At 37.0% G+C, this 20,952-nt stretch overlaps 1 protein-coding gene across 1 annotated transcript; it reads right to left on the bottom strand.

Annotated features, from left to right (window-relative positions):
- Positions 1 to 1,687: 1,687 nt before the first annotated feature.
- On the bottom strand, positions 1,688 to 16,210 carry LOC132145246 (oxysterol-binding protein-related protein 3-like). Its single transcript, XM_059556105.1, has 22 exons — positions 15,776 to 16,210; positions 8,205 to 8,336; positions 7,632 to 7,748; positions 7,478 to 7,531; positions 7,247 to 7,360; positions 7,011 to 7,139; positions 6,413 to 6,497; positions 6,184 to 6,287; positions 5,878 to 5,961; positions 5,631 to 5,784; positions 5,365 to 5,450; positions 5,136 to 5,267; positions 4,929 to 5,022; positions 4,609 to 4,844; positions 3,648 to 3,785; positions 3,497 to 3,560; positions 3,337 to 3,415; positions 3,063 to 3,213; positions 2,750 to 2,894; positions 2,464 to 2,590; positions 2,246 to 2,368; positions 1,688 to 2,157 (listed from the first exon to the last, which is right to left on the bottom strand). The coding sequence occupies exons 2-22, from the start codon at positions 8,319 to 8,321 to the stop codon at positions 2,061 to 2,063; spliced, it is 2,430 nt and encodes an 809-aa protein (XP_059412088.1). The 5' UTR covers positions 8,322 to 8,336; positions 15,776 to 16,210; the 3' UTR covers positions 1,688 to 2,060.
- Between the last annotated feature and the right edge of the window lie 4,742 nt (positions 16,211 to 20,952).

Raw genomic sequence — 20,952 nt, forward strand, 5'->3', positions numbered from 1 at the left:
TGAATGGTATTCAAGTTCTTTGACAAGAACATCTAACGGTCTGTGCAAAGGAGTACACAGGGTTAAACATTTAGAGAGCTTGTAGCTTTCATGGGAATTTACCCTACAAATTGTTACAACCATAAAGGAAGCTGTGGTCAGATTGCTTAAATGTTCTCACTTTATTTACTCTATACCTTCTAGCTGTGTCCGCACTCATCTACTCTTCACTTCTGTACAATATGTAAAGTAACATTTGAACACTTCAAATAGGAACTCAAATGCATCAATTAGCATTTTTCAGATTTGGCAGTTGTTGCAATACTGGTTTATGTCATTGCTTCAGAATTTAGTTTGGATATCACAGTCAAACATGAATTATATAGCAATGGCTCCTTGGTCAGGGAAACACCAGTGACGTTCATTGTGCGTGTATGTGTTTATGAAATGATCTCCATTTAAAAAAAAAAAAAAACCCTAAATGAAAATCCATCATGTCTAGAAAGGGGATCTTTCTAGTATTACACAATTCCTACCAGCCATTGAATGGGAAAGCAAAGTTCCTATTAGTAAACCCTGATAACAATAGCTTCAAAGCTCATCATGATATAATATCTTTTCCTACTAATTCAAGCTTGTAGTAACAAAAAAAAAAAAAAAATAATAATAATAATAATAAAAAAAAAAAAATGCAAACAACCATCGTCATAAAAGTTAAGCAATAAGTGACTATCCAAAAACGTCTGTATAATAAAAAAGGAAAATTTCCTTAGATTTGTGCTCACAGCATTTATTGTGCAACAAAACATGTGGTCAGTCATACACTGATGCAATCCATACCCAGTCCTCTGAAAGCAACAGTCCTCAGTTTGTTTATAGTCTTGAAAGAAATGTTGTGTTTATCACATCTGAAACACCACACCCACAGTGAGACAGAACAGTTATCAAGTGTAACAGGCACGTCAAGAAGCACATGTAGACTATCACTCGCTCTCTTTAACAAACATACGCAGAAAAGGAGGACAAGCATATACATAAAACAAAATTACCATACATTGCCATTAATTGAGCCATTTCTTTCAAACATATATTTTGTATACTGTTATATTAGTTTTCTATTATTAACCAAATTTAAGAAAGCTCCCTTTAAATTTGCACACATCATCATTGTAGTATGTGCACAAATATTTATGGATATAGTTTTTGATTTCTATATTCCCTGATTATAAAGTGGAGTGAGTGAGTCCGCAATGGATGAATTGTGACTTTCAAACACTTATAGTGCGAACTCTCCTGGTGTATATCTCATTATAACATTCAGCCCAGGTCACTCAAAAAAACTCAATTACTATTTTATAAAACAAAACAAATAAATGAGAAATTATATTTTGTATAAAAGAACATAAAGCCTATTTTTAGGACTTAGATTTTTTTTAATTTGCTCGTTGACATTATTTGCATGACAAATAAGTAACCTAAATTCTCATCACTGTAATACTTTCGATTTTTTTAATATAATGTTTTGTGTTTATTTTAAAAGAAAAACAATGAAAAGTAAAAAATACTATCATGTTGTATACACACTTTAAAATTTAAATACATTATCTTTTTCACGTTACAGTAATGAGAATGACAATAACAAATAGTCATAATGCAAAAAAAAAAACTATAACAGTCCAAAATACAGGCTTAATTATATATATTTAAGATTCAAAATCTTAATATCATCTTAATATTGTGTAATTTATTTTTGATTGATTCAATTTGAGGATTTTTTTTTTAATTGACTTAATTCATTAATTAATAATAAACTATTAGATCCAGGCACGTACAAATGTCATTGGTCAGTGCATTTTCATCTAAACATCAACTACACAGTTCGAGTAAGGCATAAATGTCTTTCCAGAGGTACTTTCTATCTTGTGTTGTAAAATTGTCTGTTTAACAAAGATAAATTCCAATACACAAACATCAACAAATGTGTGGTAAATTAAATCCCACAGTATTCAGCAGGATTGCATACAAATAACAGGGATCTATATACAGCCAAAGCAGAAAGTCAATGACAAATCCACTGGTGGTCACCAGAGCACAGGGAATTCTAGTTTGCTGAATCCAGGGTCTTTCCTGAGATCCCAGTAAGTGCCAATGCTCACCCAAGAGTCATCTTCAGCACGCCTGATTGAATTACAGAAATAGAATTACGAACAGAAACTCGTGACACACCCAAAACAGCTGCATCTTTGTGTTCGTAAGAGTCACTTACTTGAAAAATCGGGGCGAGTGTGCCATGCTGTTTTCTTGCAGGACTCTCCTCCTCTCTCTTTGGAGGACTTCAATTCTTTCTTTCTGTTCTTCTGCTCCGGCAATATCACCCTCTTCAAGTAATCTTAAAAAAAGAGGACCAGTAAGTAGCCAAGAGCATATAATACTGGTAAAAGTTCACTTTGGGACAACATATATGCATAATTCATATGTCTGTACCTTTGGTCTGGTCTAAAACGGCTGTCTGTCAGAGGCAAGAGTGGCTTTAAGCCCTCCTCCAATTCATTTAACTCCGTTGCAAACTGTGTGAATCCATAGTACTGCTCATGGTCCTCAGGCATGGGATCTAAATGCACACATGTGGAGACAAAAACAGTGCTGTGTTAGCGCCCTCTTGAGGTCATTATCCACAAATACATCTGAGACAGAACAATGAAAAGAAGTTAGACGCTTGAACCATTTAAATCCATCTAAACAGACTATTCTGGACTGGTCTGAGACTCACTTGCTCTCCAGATGCAGGTTACCGAAGGTGGTTTGCCCAGATACAAGGCCTCACTCCATTTTCCAAACAGAGAGTGAATGACACGCCCATGTGAATCAGTGACCACACCCTCTACATCATTAGCATTCAGCCCTCCAGATCTTGACTGCATGTAGGATATGCAGTAAACAAATCATAAGTAATTATTCACACAAAATGAAAATTTGGTCAAAGTTATTCCACAAGATGAAGATGTGGGCATGATAAACAGATACACACGCATATATGGAATTAAAGCCTGTTTTGCATGTTTTGCATGTTTTGATGGCCCCACCTTGAGGAAAGTGACTTTGCAATGACTGATGTCTCCCATGGTGGTAGAGTGTTTGATAGACATTTCCCCATAGTGTTCGATCCAGCGCTGACCGCTCAGAATGTTATGAATGCATGAAGTGACTTTACTCCACTCGTAACGATCCCCAAAACTGAGAATGAGGGAATGGGTAAAAGAGAGCGAGAGAGCAAGATACTGAGACATGGTGGAGAGTGCAGGATGGAATAATGGAAGTGAATGGGAATCAGAACAATTCAGGACAAAATGAAATCACCCTGGCAGCTCTAAGTGAGTAACTCCCATGGGAACGATTTCCATGGATTTTCCCCAAAACTTATTCTTCCACCGGACATCTAATGGGCATACAGAGAATAGACATTAAAATCATGCTAAATCCTAAAAGGCTTGACTCTGGCCAAGTGTGCTTCACTTACCTTGCCAAAATTTGTAGTTTTTGGACTCGCAGTGACAAGCGGACACAGGTGGATGGTGACTGACCTGAGGTACACAATGTAATGGTTCATGTGAGCATGTATACATTTGTGTTTTGGAAGAAAAAAAAAAAAGAGAAATGTGCATGCTTGCCTGTTCAGCTATGAAGCGGAAGCCCTTATCTGGCCGGAGACACTCGTATGTCTCTCCCAGTATAGGATTAAACGGTTTTCCTCCTGCTCTAGTGAACGAACACGCATATGCAGATACAGCAAAAGCTGCTATATACACCTACAAACAAGAATAGAATACATGGTTAAAGGAATAGTTCACCCAAAAAACGAAAATTTGTTGAAAATTATCTTGCCCACAGGCTATCCAAGATGTATATGAGTTTGTTTCTTCCTTAGAACAGATTTGGAGAACTTTAGCATTACTTCACTTGCTCACCAGTGGATGGGTGTCCAAACAGCTGATAAAGCAACACATTAATCTACAAGTAATCAACACCATCAAGTCCATCAATTACCATGTTGTGAAGTGAAAAGCTGAATGTCCATTACTAAAGTGCATTACTTCGTAACCATGCAAAATCCATATTTTGAAAATTGAAAAAGTCCATTCCTCTTTGATCTTTCAAAATCCACCAACATATTTGTTTAAAACATATTTGTTTTGTTTTTTTGATCTGGATATATTTCTCTCCTGATTCAGACAAGACCGCTTTTTCACCAGAGAAAGCAGTGATTATGGTTAGAACAGATTTTAGAAATTAAAAACATTATTACAAACACACAGCATTTCACTTCACAAGACATTATCTGATGGCCTGGAGGAGTGTGGATTACTGTGATGTTTTTAGCAGCTGTTTGAACTTTTATTCTTACGGCACCCATTCACAGCAGAGGACCTGGTGAGCAAGTGATGTAAAGCAAAATTTCTCCAAATCTTTTTGGATGAAGACACAAACTCATCTACATCTTGGATGGCCTGAGAGCGAGTAAATTTTCAGTAAATGTGAATTTTTGAGTCAACAATTCCTTATAACAAAAAACAGTTTTGAAGACAGAAAGACCAACAAGAATGCATGAGAACCTAATTTGATTGCTCTTACCATGCGCATATGTGGGTTGTGTGTGTTTGCAGCAGTGTCCAGCAGGTGGCAGTACTCAACTTCCTCACACAGTCTCTGCAGGGTGTTCAAGGGCTCGTTGAGTTGAACAGGCATGGCAACTTTCGACAGGTCTTTACCGATGTTACTACGCAGAATACTCCACAGATTCACGCTCTCGTTCATGCGTGAACTCGGCAAACGGTTTCGCCTCTTCACTGCGTAGTCATTGCCATTACCTGAAGACATACACAAAAAACCCATTAACAATGGCTGTAAAGAAAGGTGAAGCTTCATAAAGGTGAGTTTGGATAGTGCCTCACTTAAAATCTCCTTTGTGATGCCGTTCTCATTCCTGCAATACTCTACTGACGTGCTGTCACTCACATCACTGACGTACGAATCATCATCAGACGCCTGGTCACAAAAAATACAAAATCTTTTTGATGAAAAATATATTTTGTTTCAATTTTAAATAATTGACAGATTATTCATGCAAATCTGCGTTTTGAACACTTGACTACCCTGACCTCATTTTCAGATGAGCTGCCAGACAGCAGATACTCTTTAGCATCAAAGAACTCTGACAGGGATTCTGGGATTGACCCTCGACTCTCACTGGACACCTGCTGCAGGAGGGGGCGTGACCCATCGAGGACATCCTGATTGGTTGAGAAAATCAAAAGAAGTCCGAATTGGCTTTGTTGATTTTGGCCATTAACAACTAAGCATATAAACACTTAAAGTCTGCATGAATACCTTTTCAGTGATACAATCTAAAGTGTTCCTGACTCGGTCTCTTTCTGTGCAAAGGGAAGTGTACGCTGACCGAAGAGTGGAATGAACTAGTAGAAGAAAGAAAGGGAGAAAAGTGAGAAAGAAGAAAGAATGTGTCATTTCATCTTGTAGTTCCCAAAATATCAGTAGTTGATAACAATACTTAATTGTTCTTTTATTTTAAAACATAGTTATTAATAGAAATATTCCTGAAACAGTGCAGCATGCATGTGAGCATTCATACTGACCAGTGCCAGCGAGCCGACAGAACTCCTCCTGCATTCGAGAGGCTTCTGTTGGTGAGTCTGGGCTATCCAGGCATGAGTCTGGTGAAACTGGCTCTGAATACATCAAGTTTGGGTGAGATACGTGCAGACGGGAAGATGAAGTGTCAGGATTTTGCTAGAACACAACAGATCAGTTAAATGAATGAGAGAGACTGTGTGATGCAGTGTCTGTGTGTGTAATGTGCAATTAGAAACAGAGCTGTTTTACCTGTTGTGTGCTTTTATGTTCCTTGCTATAATTCTTTGATCCCCATTTTTTGTGTCCTCTTTTCTCCTTTTTAGAGCCTTCAGTCTGGGGTCACACACAAATATATACATTACTTTGTCTAAATAAAGAGCGAAAGATTTCTTTCAAAAATATTTCATAAATCTAACAAAACCCAAATAGTGTATATTTTTGTATTTTATACAAAAATGCTATTTAGGATTCACCTGGATGTCCTCAAATGAATGTTTTATAATATTTAATAAACCCACCCACACAGACCAATCCAAATAATCCAAACAGCCCTACCTGCAGTAAGTTAATGGCAGGTGCTGAGAATGTTCTGTGAAGAACTTCCATATTTTTCAGCAGCAGATTTAATTCCAGCAGCCCTGACTCACACTCTGACAGATCTAAAAAAAAAAAGTTGCTCATGAAAACCACTACTCTAAAATGTTCTCTATGTATTAGTTGTACAGTACTTTTGCCAAGAATAATATTTCAGAATGATGTGTTAGTGCAGGTTTTTTGCATCTACCTCTGCAGCACTTCTCCATATCTTGCGAGTTTTGGCGCCAGCTATTCTTCAAAAGGGATGAAGGCTGCTTGGAGAGAAATGAACGCTGGTAATAAAGAGGTAAAAATACAAAATATGTAATCTGTGTGACTTTGTTTCAACTGGAAATAACGAGTTACATCTATAAATGTTAGGGGTCATTATAATATTTCAATGTTTTTGAAAGAAGTCTCTTATGCTCACTAAGGCGGTGTTTATTTGATCATAAATATAGTAATATTGTTGCAATTTAAAATAACTTTATTTTAATTAGTGCTGTCAAACGATTAATCGTGATTAATTGCATCCAAAACTTAAGTAATTATTTACATAATATATGTATGTGTACAGTGTATATTTATATATACATAATAAATATACACAACACATACACTTCATACGTATTTTACTAACTGAAGTAACTGTTTCAGGCTAAATCATGGCATATCAGTGGATCTTGTTATTATTGAAACTTCCTTAGCGCTTTAGAGGTTCTTATCCTGTTGGAAGGGATGTTGAGTCTAAAGGCTGACTTTTATACTACACTCGTGACTGATGACTGTGTAAGGAGGGTAAATACTCGTCTGTTGGAGGTGGGCTCAGATTGCAGCTGTCGCTCGGGAGGCTCCATGGCGATCTCATTCTGACGGAACATTCGATGATGGCGTAGTTCTGTCACCCACTGTTCAAACAGATCCCGAGTCTTTGCCTGTGAATGTCACGATAAATACAGCAAATGAGAATGTGAAATCTCAAAATGAGAGTAACTAACTACAATTCAGAGCCCAGCATGTGTAGGTGAGCGTGTGCCAATACCTTGAGGTGATAGATACTGTCCTCTGTGTCCAGGTCGATACACATTGACTTCTTCTTCATGGCCATGACAGAGAGACCAACATCTATACGACCTCGTAACCTCCCCTTCTTCAGCTGAGGAATCAATCACACAATAAGGGATGAAAGAGCATATTTGACAGGATTTAAGCAAGTTTACTCCACATAAGCCTTAGAGAAAGTGTGTGGATTAGACCATGGTTTCACACTCACATCAGTTCCTGTCTTGGCATATGTAAGGATGCCCCTTTCAAGCAGGAAATATCTCTGTTAAACATAGACAGACAAAGAGAAAAGCCTTTAAACACACTTAGGTGAAAGATGCATGTATTCAAAGCCATTAAAGTCAATGATGTCTTTTAATCACCTTATGCCAGCCTTTCATGGGCCACTTTCTCTTTTTCAACAGCAAACCTTCCTGCTTCTCAGGCTTCTTAATATTTCCTGTCAGTCCGCGCAAGTCATCAACCAACTCCCAGCTGTCCTAAAAAAAATGTGTGTTATTTTATTTAAGAATTCACGGAAGAAAAAACATGGACTTTTTCCCAAGAAGGCAGTTAAAAACTGCTGCAGTAGATCCTGATGATTGACAAAGGAATTGTTGGATAAAGCAGTTATTTTTGTTTTATTCACGTACAAAAAGAAGTATTCTCGTCGCTTCTTAACGTTACATTTAAAACACTGATGGCAGATGGACTATTCTGACGATGTCTTTCATACTTTTCTGGACTTTGACAGTGTAATTTACTTGGCAGTCTATGGGACAGTCTCAAGCCTCCCGGTTTTCATCCGAAATATCTTAAATTGTGTTCCGAAGAGGAACAAAGATTTTACGGGTTTGGAAAACAACATGAGGGTAAGTAATTAATAAAAATTTTCATTTTAGGGTGGAGTATCCCTTTAAGTCCTCAGTAAATATCTGAAGTGGTTTGTCTTATACCTGTCTGTTGTCTTCAGATGAGGAGTTACTCTCTTTTCGTTGCGTAAATGGTGTCATGGTTGGTGTGGAGGGTGATGTCTTGGGAGACTGCGGTACAATTTGGTCTTCTGTACTCATCTTGCAATTAACTTACTGTGGAGACAAAAACGGGCAACACTCAATACAAAATTACAGTACCTGAATTACATAATATGGCCAGCAGAGAGCAACAGAGACATAGGCAAGAACAAGTGAGTGTGGCAAAGAAAATCAGGAAATGACAAGAAAATCTGTGCCCAAATAAATGAAGGTGATTTACATATTAGCATACGTGAAATTATCAGATATTTCACACCTAAACTAAATTATGAGAAGTCACATCTGCTTTATTTTCTTTCTTTTTTTCTCCCTCAAAATAATTTTATGTAGCTTACATTTTTGCAATAGTGGGTAGGAACAATGTAAAAAGTCGTTGTACAAAGTTAATATTTTCTGGATATTTTTTTTTATTTAATTTAAAAAAAGCACTTCAACACACAATTTTGAATACAGGAAAAAACTAAAAAACATTTGAAAAACAAATCTACCTGATACAAATATTACAGTGGTAACAACACAAAGGTATAAAAAAAATAATAAATAATAAAACACCAGTATGAAATAGTCATATCTCCAGGCAATCTGATACAGGCTCTAATTTTTAATTTCAATAAACTTGTTATCAAGACAATATTTTATTTTTGATATATAAAATGTAAAAGGCAATTATTTAAATCTCACAAACATAATTTTTATCCAAAAAGCTGCCTTGATACCTGGCTCACCTGGGCTTCAAAAATTTTGAAAAACCTTGACCTGAAGAAACAAAGATAATTTATCAGGCTTGTTTTTCATTTGAAGACACTATTTTCTCCCTCACTTGAGCTCTTTATTTGTGTATGTGTGCGTGTGTGTGCACGCTCAGAACACACTGTTTTGACTGCTCAGGCATGTCCTAAACTTGGCACAGACTGTTCTTGTGTCTCTATACTTTCTTCTTTCTTTCTTTGTGTTCCTGTAGCTCAATTGGTAGAGCATTGTGGTATCAAGCGCAAGGTTGGGGGTTCGAATCTCCGGGAACACATGATAAGTAAAAATTGATAGCCTGAATAGGGTACTGTAAGTCGCTTTGGATAAAAGCGTCTGCTAAATGCATAAATTTAATTTTAATTTAATTTTAATTTCAGCAGACCATGCAATAATGTTCAAATTCACATTCATATTAACAAAAACACACACACACACACACACACACACACACACACACTCAACTCAACTTTATTGTAATTCTTTCATATACACGTTATACAGAAGAGCGAAATGTCATTTCTGATGGACCAAGGTGCAAGAGTGACAAAACAAGTATACTTAAACGTTCATGACAACAGGAATGTAAACATAAGAGCACATTAAACATAAGAGCATAAAAAGAATATAGCAACTTGACAAGAGCAATAAATATGAGGTAGGAATGTAAAATTGTAGTAATGTGAGAAATGTTAGAAGTGAAAGAATAAAGTGCTAGTGCACAATTGAGGTGGCTCAGAGCAGACAAAATACTGTTAAATAATGTGCATATGCACAGTGTCTTTAGCGCACATAGGGAGGCTGAGTGTGGATGTATGTAAACTGACCATTGTGCAGTTGTGCAAAAGTGTCCATAGTGCACAGCAAAGTTAAAGTGCAAGTGCAGATGTATGTGAATGTCCATTGGAGTGTTTTTTTCTGGAGGCATGGGATGGGAAGGCGGTATCAACTTATTTAGTATGGTATCAGCTTATTCAGGATTCTGACAGCCTGGGGGAAAATGCCGACATGCGGGTCCTGAAACTGCATAGTCTCCAGGAAATGATGGCAGGATGACTGCGCAGGGAGGGTTGAGATGAATCCTTCACAGTGGCAGTTTGCAGTTTCCAAACCACACAGTAATACAGCTGGCCAGGACGCTCTCCAGTTTCTCTGTAGAAGGTGGTGAGGATGTGTGGTGGAAGGCTGGCTCTCTTCAGTTTCCCCAAGAAGTGAAGACATTGTAGTGCCTTCTTCACAGTGGAGTTGGTGTTGATGGACAGGTAAGGTCATCACAGATGTGCATACTAAGAAACTTGGTGCTTCTTACTCTCTACACAGCAGCAGCTGATGAGCAGAGGAAGATTGTCAGTTGAAGTTCTCCAGAAATCAACAGAGACAGATTGTTGTTGTGGCACCAGCTCAAAAGTTATTCCACCTCCTCTCTGTAGGGTGTTTCGTTGTCGTTGCTGATGAGGCTCACTACTGTAATGTCATCAGCAAACTTGATATTGAGGTTAGATTCTGACTTGGCTGTGCAGTCGTGGGTGAGCATTGTGAATAGCAGTGAACGGAGCACACAGCCTTGAGGGGCACCTGTGCTCAATGTGATGGTGCCTGATGTTCTGCCACCCATGCGCACTGACTGTGGTCTCTCTGTCAGGAAGTCTAGAATCCAGTTGCAGAGTGGCATCTTGAGACGCAGTAGGGAGAGTTTACTTACTAGTTGCTGGGGGATGACTGTTTTGAATGCTGAGCTAAAGTCAATGAACAGCATTCTGGCATTTGTGTCTTTTCTGTCCAGATGGGATAAGATGGAGAGCAGGGTGTAGAAGCGGTTGGGTCGGTATGCAAATTGTAGAGGGTCCAGTGATGAGGGTGGAGTGAATGTGTCTTTTAACCAGATGTTGAAAGCACTTCATTGTGATGGGAGTCAGCGCTACAGGGGGGTAATCAACAGACATCAGACGTGTCACTGTTGACTTCTAAGGCACTGGGATGATGGTGGTCTTTTTGAAGCATATAGTGACCACAGCCTGGCTCAGGAAGATGTTGAAGATGTCTGTGAAGACATCTGCCAGCTGGTCAGATGCCCCCCGTGTGTATGCAATTAAGAGCAAAAACAGGTGATGTTTCTCTCTTTCTGAATTTGAACTTAGTTAAAATTTAAACTTTAACAGATAACATTTAAGGGTCATAAACATGTTTTTAATACGATAACATGCACATATGTCTGTGTTGCATATGGTACAAAACTAGTACAGTGCTTATCTACATCAGCAGTGTGTCTTGATTGTTCATGTGTGACCTTTTTGCAGTGACAAACTTGAAAGGGAGTTCTTTCTGAAACAAGAGTTTGTTTGCATTTCTCCCACAACAGAGAAACAGGCTTTCAATCAATAACTAAAACTTTTTAAATCTTGCTTGCAACATTTTTATGGAAGAGTTTCTAGATTTATGGATATGTTGTCAGGTGATTCATCCATCCACTTTGAGCACATTTAACAGATCAGATATATTTTTGTGCATCAGTGTGACAGCTTAACAATTATTACAAATGTAAAAGCTTATTCACATATGGCTCAGAATATATATGGGCATTAAGTTATTAAGAATGCAAAAGCTAATTGACATATGTGACCCTGGACCACAAAACCAGTCTTAAGTCGCTGGAGTATATTTTTAGCAATAGCCAATAAAACATTGTATGGGTCAAAATTATAGATTTTTCTTTTATGCCAAAAATCGTTAGGATATTAAGTAAAGATCATGTCCCATGAAGATATTTTGTAAATTTCCTACTGTAAATATTATAGATCGGTAATCAAAACTTAACTTTAATAAATAATATGCATTGCTAAGAATTTATCTGGAAAACTTCAAAGGGGAATTTCTCAGTATTTTATATTTTTGCACCCTCAGATTCCAGATTTTCAAATAGTTGTATCTCTGCCAAAAATTGTCAAATACTAACAAACCATACATCAATGAAACGCTTATTTTTTCAGCTTTCAATTTTGAAAAATTGATATAGTTTTTGATTTATAAACATTTTCAATGTAAAGCACAAATAAAAAAAGGCTCCGAATACACTAAAATTAGAAAATCTGTACACAAAATTACAGATACAAAATGGCCCTTTTTGTGTGTTTATGAAATGTACTGTGCATTTACAAAATGTACTATTTCTGAATTTTGGATGCAAGAGTGAGTCAGCAGCATATATTTGTGCATTAAGTTATTAAAAATGTAAAAGCTTGTTCACATACAATTTGACACTCATTTATGATAATAAAGTATGAACGACAATGGCTCAGCAAATATTTAGTACATTAAACTAAATACAGAAAAAAATGTAATGTAAATTTGTAGAAAGCATTTGTGAGATGTTTCGAAACCCATACCTCCAATAATGAACCTGACTGGACCACATTTTTGGAGGGTTCATGACACTAATTTGACATCACAATGCCAAACTGTAGAAGTAACAAAGTCTAAATGTGAAAATATGATCTGACATTTAATTTGAGAGACGTCTTCAATTTTTACAAATAGGTCTAACCCACTCACAGATACACTGATCAAACTCAAACAAAATATCTCACTCAAACACAACCAGCAAACTACTTGTGACATGACTTTACCATACATCCACACCAAGCAACATGTGTCTTATTTGCATACACAGTAAAATCTTTAGGATAAAAGCACTGGGAACATGTGGATAGGACAGAACGACACCACAGCCTACTAATGCTCAGGTCATTCTCATGATATGAGTCACAGGGCAAATTTGTGGTGAATAGACAGACCACACACACAAAAGCTCCTCTTGTATTTGTGAGCCACTCTAGCCTTAGGATAAACATGTTGTTATTCCACACATACACTCACAGTAAGTTTCCGAGTATTCAAGGGCATTCACTTACTTGCTTCTTTTTTAATTTGTGTGTTTGAGAATTTATATGTAAATACCAGTAACTCCAGCTCCAGGTTACTGAACTCAAAGTCAGATTTTTGTTTAGTTTGCAAAGCCAGACTTGTCTAAAGCCGGACTGAGGTATGCAGTTGGTGTTTAGGGAGAAATGAATTCCTGTGGTTTCGTATCTCCTCGTTTGTACACACTACAAACATCTCAGCCAGATTTGCCCTGCATGCTAGGTTTTAAATATATACTTTAGGTTATTTGCATTTCTGCTAATCAGTCAAAATGTGTTACTAAATCTCTTGTGATAAACTCATAAAATCTTCAAGACTTTAAAAAGGAGACTCTCCAAGCTTCCTTGTCCCTTGTGCAATTATAGGCTCCCACGGTCTCTTTTCAAAGGGAGAGTCAGAAAGACATGCAAATACAGAAAGGCAGGGTTTTCCTTTAACCCTTTTGTTTCCTATTATTATGCTGAGAACCGATTCAAAAGACAGCCACACCACACAAATAATACAGCGATAATGGAGTTATCCATGACGCAAAGTGGGATAAAATTACTGATCTGAACAGCCTTGAGTGATCTGTGAGCATGTTTTATTAAAAAAAAGCAGTCTTCAGTGTCACATGATCCTTCAAAAATCATTTTAATTCCTTTGCATATGGGTGTTAGTGTTGTTACTTTATATGGCTTTTGAGGTGGAAGAAAGAAGGCGGCTTGTTCTTTTGATGTTTTTTTTTCTTAATTCCTAAAAGTCTTAATGGTATAGTTCTCCCAAAAATTATTTAATTGTCATTAATTACTCACCCTCATGTTTTTCCAAACCCTTAAGACCTTCGTTCATCTTGGGAACACAAATTAAGACATTTTTGATGAAATCCGAGAGCTCTCTGACCCTGCATTGGCAGCAATTTAACTGAAATGTTCCCAGGCTCAGAAACATTATAAGGACATCGATAGAATGGTCCATGTGACATCAGTGGTTCAACCACAATTTTATGAAGGTACAATTATACATTTCTGTGCACGAAGAAAACAAAAATAACAACTTTATTCAATAATTCTTGTCCTCCAAATACGAACTCCGCCATTATGGAGAGTACCATGACACATGCACATTGCTTTCCTTTGCACGTAAACGAGGCTCAGCACAAGTGTGTTCTATGTAAAATTACGGTTGAACCACTGATGTGATGTCACATGGACTGTTTTACCAATGTCCTTGGTCTGGGAAGATTTCAGTTACTTTGCTCTCTATGAAGGGTCAGAAAGATTTCATCAAAAATATCTTAATTTGTGTTCTGAAGATGAATGAAGGTATTAAGGGTTTGGAGCGACATTAGGGTTAATGATTAATGACAGAATTTTCATTTTTGAGTAAACTATCCCTTTAACCTTAATGCTCTAAATTACTGACATGCATATTTACATGTGTATATTAACTTTGCATGTGTGACATTGAGAACAGGTTGTCTTGTCTAATGAGGGTGAGTAACCTATGATTCACAGGAGAAGAGATTGCCAGCACAGTATGGTCAGAGTTAGTTGTAGGGCCAAACAATGCAAAACCATCAACAGAAAATGGAATTGTCTATACTTTAATGGAGTTTGAAAATATAGAATGTGGGTGCAAGTAGTAATGTACACACACACATACAAATATGCAAAAAATATAAGGACTGGCCCTTTATAATAGATGCCAATCATTAACTTAGTCAGTACAGTAAATGGGCTATAGGGTGAGGGCTGTACATTAGGGCGAAGGAAGTATGGATGTGTTTGAGTACATTTAGGAAAAACTTACTGAAACAACCCATAAGCCACATAATTCAATTCAAAACAAGTAATGCCTTCAGTTAAGTCCCACTTAACCACAGTGATCGTGATGACAAAATAATGGGGAACAATGTTTGACAATGTTCCTTGTGGTCTAAAAATAAACAATTAACCATATTAATGGTACTTAAAACTACATAAAATGAGAGGTAAAACTATTATACAACACGATATTTGCATTTTGCAACATTAAAGTGGAACACAAAATAAGAATGACCTCAGTTACCTTTCATTTTCATTGCACATGAAGAAAAAAAATGAACTGAAAGAGAATAGTGACTTGAGGCTGTTCTAGCAAACATATAATTTTCTGTATACAGAAGAAGGGAAGCCATAACAATATGGTAAACGACGACAGAAGTTTCATTATAGGGTGTACTGTCGCTTTAAGTCAATACAAACATTTTAAAAGTTTAACATGGCTCCATTGAAGTCACATTACACCATAGCCCATATGAGATTACTTATGAGATTACTTACAAGGAGCAATATTTGACGTCGTACCCAATTAAATGAATAACAAAAAAATACACACATAATATAAAACGCTAAATTTGCATTCCAGGCGCCACCTGAACTCTTGTACGCGATGCGGGTCTCTTTTTGTTTCCACAGCAACGCGATGCGACGATGGCTTTGACCAAACAAATCAATACCAAAAACCACAAACATCTCACCTGAGGTCAAACGACAAAAAGAAAAACTACGTAAAATTAAGCCCATCGATGAGTCAGTCTATCCATTATGAGGTACCGAAACAGAACTTTCAAGGGTTTCTAAGACTACAGTCATAAACTCAAAACAAACAACAAGCGATGATTGGTGATCAGGGCTGCAGTATTAACCAAACGCACTTTTATAATCATATTATTCATATTCCATTGAAAGGTAAGAGGTTTCCCACAGTAAAAGTGACTATGAATCACAGTTACAATACTTCTCTTACAACAAGCTAGGACTTGTTTGATAATTCAAAGATAGATTTAACACAAACTCTGTGCCTACCGCGGTTGCCAGGTTTAGAGTGACAGCGTGGCGCAACGGCTCCGTCTTCGTGTCACTGACGGTCCACTTCTAAAAACTCCTTATCAGCACATTTATACTTTGGACCAAGTGACTGTCACCGGGTTCACCATCGCACTTCTTCTACCTGCCGAAGTCATTTCTTAGGTAACTTCGCTCCTGGAAAGGTTATATCACGAACGAAATGTCCGTGACGCACCGATGTAATCCGAGAGCAAAGCGGAAGGTGGAGGCGACCGCAGGTTTTAAGTTCTCGGCTTCCAGTCCCTCCAGCTCAGGTTTGAACCTCGAACTGTGTTTTGAGTTCCGCGGTGAGGCGAGCATGACGTGGGCGGGGCATAATGGTGATTGACGTTTAGGAAGCCAATTAAAATCAACCGAAGCGTGATATGTAGCCTATCGAGAAACGGCATTTTAAAACATAACAGAGACCATTGTGTAATTCAGGTACGCATAGACAAACGGTTCATCTATCTATCTATCTATCTATCTATCTATCTATCTATCTATCTATCTATCTATCTATCTATCTATCTATCTATCTATCTATCTATCTATCTATCTATCTATCTGTCTGTCTGTCTGTCTGTCTGTCTGTCTGTCTGTCTGTCTGTCTGTCTGTCTGTCTGTCCTGTCCTGTCCTGTCCTGTCCTGTCCTGTCCTGTCCTGTCCTGTCCTGTCCTGTCCTGTCCTGTCCTGTCTGTCTGTCTGTCTGTCTGTCTGTCTGTCTGTCTGTCTGTCTGTCTGTCTGTCTGTTACAGTCAAATTAGTCGAACCATCTACTAACCCAGAGAATAACCAGGTATTGGGTGGGCAATATAAGTATTTTGTGAGGTCAACATAAGCTCTAACGAAAGGAATAGGGAATCCGTGATGCTGTGGTTTAATTTATGCTAGACAAATCTGCTCTTTTGCATGTCATCCCAGGGTTGCCTTAACGACAAAGGTTTTAGTTCAGTGCCAACACCCATCTACACTAGAAAGGGAATCCTCCCTTCAGTGGAATGTACCAAACCAGTGAACCTGAAACAGGTATGTTTTAAAAGAGTCATATTTACACATGAGTGCAGCACTTTAAACACTGAAGTGTTATAGACGTCATGTTGTCAGCTCTGGGAAATGACAGTTTTCCCATGACAGTGGATTACAAGTACAGCATATGGAAAATATGATGAAAATATGACATCAGATGTTTTTGTGTGCCATTTCTTTGCCTTCTTTTACTCATCTATGTCTAGTTTAGACAATTTATTTGGCAAGACAAATCATTAACCTCTCTGTGAGAAACACTTTGCTTAAGATAATTAAAACCATTTGAAAATATCTACAAAAAGATAAATATAAAACAATGTATTATTTTTTTTCTCTGTTTTATTCATTGGTTGATGCATGAAGACAAAGGAAAACACTTAATACAACATATGCACTAATTTTCTATAATGCCATCATTTTAACAGACGTACATATGCAGCAAGTGTAAATGACTATTTCATGTTAAACGGATTAGGATTTAATTAAGATTAAATTGAGTCAGTTTGGATTATGAGCAGAAACATGTCCATTCATTCACCTTTCCAGGTCTAATGGATTAGGTACTTTGAGTCCAAAAAAGGCCTAAAATATAACGGAATGGTAATTACATACATTAGCTAAATAGTGATTATAGGATACTTTAAATAGCTTTAAATAGGCAAATGTGTGGCATGTTATTAGATGGCATAAATGAAACATCAGAAGATGTTTTATGGTTATGCAAAACATTCAATGAAATGTCCCAAAATGTGAATATCATAGTTGTGAAGGAGTGGATGCCGAGTTGCCATATCCTGCCATGTCCTTTTAACAACCTGGAACTGAACACGCTCAAAACAGTGGAGATGATCGTGGACTTCAGAAGAAACCCCCCTGCACTCACCCCACTCACCATCATGAACAGAACTGTGGCTGCAGTGGAGTCATTCAGATGGGAACCACCTCTCTCAGTACCTGAAATGGGAGAATCACATTGACTCCATTGTGAAAAAGGCCCAACAAATGTTGAACTTCCTTCACCAGCTGAGGAAGTTTAACCTTCCACAGGAGCAGCTAAAACAGTTCTACTCAGCCGTCATTGAGTCTGTACTGTGCACTTCAATAACTGTCTGGTTTGGTTCAGCTACAAAATCTGACATCAGAAGACTACAGAGAACGGCTCGGACTGCTGAAAGGATTATTGGTACTCCCCTGCCCACCCTTCAAGAGCTGTATACATCCAGAGTGAGGAAAATGGCTCACAAAATTACTCTGGATCCCTCACATCCAAGTTACCCCATCTTTGAACTTTTGCCATCTGGCCGGCGCTTCAGAGCCGCAAATACAAGGACATTTAGGCATAAGAACAGTTTCTTCCCACAGGCAATCTACTTCATGAAGAGTTAAATGTTCCCCACTTATGCATTAAAAATGTGCAATATGCTTATATTTATTTGTTACCCCTCCATCCTTACTTACCCTGCATCTTACTTAATCCTATTCCATTATCATTTATAGCACAATTTGCCTTTCGCTGAGCCCCGCCCCCCTTAGTTACTGTTGCTACTTCCAGCACTAATTGTTCATACACTTTGCAAAGTTCATATTTGCAAAGTTTTTTGTTTTTTTAGTCTGTGTGTTGTTGCTTCTGTGTACTGGAAGCTTATGTCACTAAAACAAATTCCTTGTATGCGCATACTTGGCAATAAAGATCTTTCTGATTGTGATTCATATTGAAATTAATTATATTATTACATTATTTCTTGTTTGACTATTAATCAAGTTATGGCAAGAGTGAAATGTGTAACCTTGTGTGCGCTAATGAGATATTAAAGAATCCTGCTTTATGCTGTACTTCTACTCTCTAAGATGATGACTTCATAGCGTGTGTGTATAACGAACCATACTGATAAAATTCTAGCTAGAGCTAGGTGGCCTTGAAGTTCTGATAAGTTTTATACATATGTGTGTTAGTATCTGTCTGTACAGGGAGAAGCTCAGACAGTCCCAGGACAAACGTTCAACTGCCAATGTCCAGCGTATCAGATATACGTCTTTGAAAAGTTTATCTAGGTTTTGGAACCAATCAGAATTTTGTTGACTAATGCATTGACGCAATTAGTATCCTCTGTCAGGGTATAATTGTTGCTGATTTTGAATTGTACGCAGAGCGGCCTACGAACTCCATCGAGGGTACTGAAGCTGACTTCTGCTGATGAAACTGCAAACTATTTTCCTCAAGTAAAATTATTATTAATTGTACGGATCTCTGAATTAATAAGACGTTATATATATAATTACATTTAGTCATTTAGCATACGTTTTTAGCGACTTACAAATGAGGACAATGGAAGCAATCAAAAACAACAAAAGAGCAATGATATATTAAATGATATATAAATGATATATATAATGATATAAGTACTAGAACAAGTCTCACTTAGCTTAAACGCAGAACACGTAGCAAGGGCTTCTAAATAACATAATAAATAAAAAGAAAACCGATAGAATAGAAAAAAATAGAGCAAGGTATTGTTAGAGGTCTTTTTTATTCTTTCCAAACAACACCAAAGCAATGCTGAAATAGGTTTTCTCGATTTATTTCTTAATTTATTAGTGTGAACTGAATCAGGATACAATCTTTTGACACAAATAAGTTTAAACAGAAAGCGTTAAGCTGTTTGAACATTTACGTACTTTTACACAATGAAAGTATTTTCTCTATTTGCAACTATACCTGCTTGTCAGGACCTGTGACCACTCACCCTTCTCCATGATGTCCTGTGTAAAGGTAGCTGCTTGGCCGGTCAAGCGACCAAAGAGTCCATTTAGGTTTGGACCAACTGTGTGTTTCCCTCCAGCTTCAACAGTGTGATACTGAGAGCATTTATGAACAAATATCTTATTTCCTTTTTCTGTCTTCTCCCATTTTAATGCTCACAACAGGTGGATCTGAATAAAATGAAATGATCTTTGTCTACAAAAATTTAATGAACATCGATTGAATAAAACATTGAGAACTAGTGTTTCTGTAAACGTTAAATAGATACTGACATTTAAAAGTTATCTTAAACTAATATACCGTAACAAAATTTGATGTATATTGATCTTAATGTATTAGTAGGCCTGTATTAAATGACAGACGTCGTATATAATACTCAGAATACTCAGATATGTTACTATAATTATTTTGTCAAATTTCAATGGCTAATTGCCACCAGATTTCACCAATCCAGTTCTCAGTTTCTGACAGGTGAAACTTTTTTTTTTCTTTCACAAATACATCTTCAAAATCAGTCTGACCATGGTGGATGTGAATATCCTACATATATCTGAACATAAAAAAGTTTTATGAATAAGACTAAAAGATTATTGAAGTACGTTTTACAAGACAATATTTTTTCAGTGTTAGAATTTGGGTGATCATCTATTAGTAATAAAATGTGGTTTATCTGTTTTGTTATTTGTAACAGATTGTAAACTGCTCAGTTGTCGGACAATCAAGTCTTTTTCTCATCATATATATGTATATGACTGCTACTGCTCATTTTGATTTGGGAGTTTGTATTATTTGTGAAATGTATTTAAATATATATATATATATATATATATATATATATATATATATATATATATATATATATATATATACATTTTTAAGTAAATGTAACACAATTTTAGGTAATCTTCTTACACCCATAGCAGTGGATAATCTGTAATCTGTTTGTCATGAAGAAAAGACATAAAAATTGACCATGTGTTATTCAGTTTAGACATTTGTGCCAGTTTTGCACATCTCTGATGCAGTTAGATGCTTTGGGAAATAATGTAGGCCTACTTCAGTTATATTGCTATATAGTTTGCATTACAGCAAGAGAACTGCTGTATGTAGGTTGTGTGAAGTTTCACCTCATGAGTTTTTGTGAAACTAGAGATGGATATTTATGTCAGAAAAAGGTCAAAAAACTGAGAGCAAGGAATGGTTTTGATATTGCAAACACCAGTTCTCTTTTATGTAATTTGTTCCCTGCAGGTTGAAATCGCTGTCCAGGGGAAAGGCGGGGATGTCTCTTGGTTGAAAACTCTGCAAAGCAGGGAGGGATCATATATCTTCTGCATCTTGTGCACCTATATGAGGTATGTGTTTT

The sequence above is a fragment of the Carassius carassius genome, chromosome 8 (genome assembly GCF_963082965.1).
Source record: "Carassius carassius chromosome 8, fCarCar2.1, whole genome shotgun sequence".
Lineage (NCBI taxonomy): Eukaryota > Metazoa > Chordata > Actinopteri > Cypriniformes > Cyprinidae > Carassius > Carassius carassius.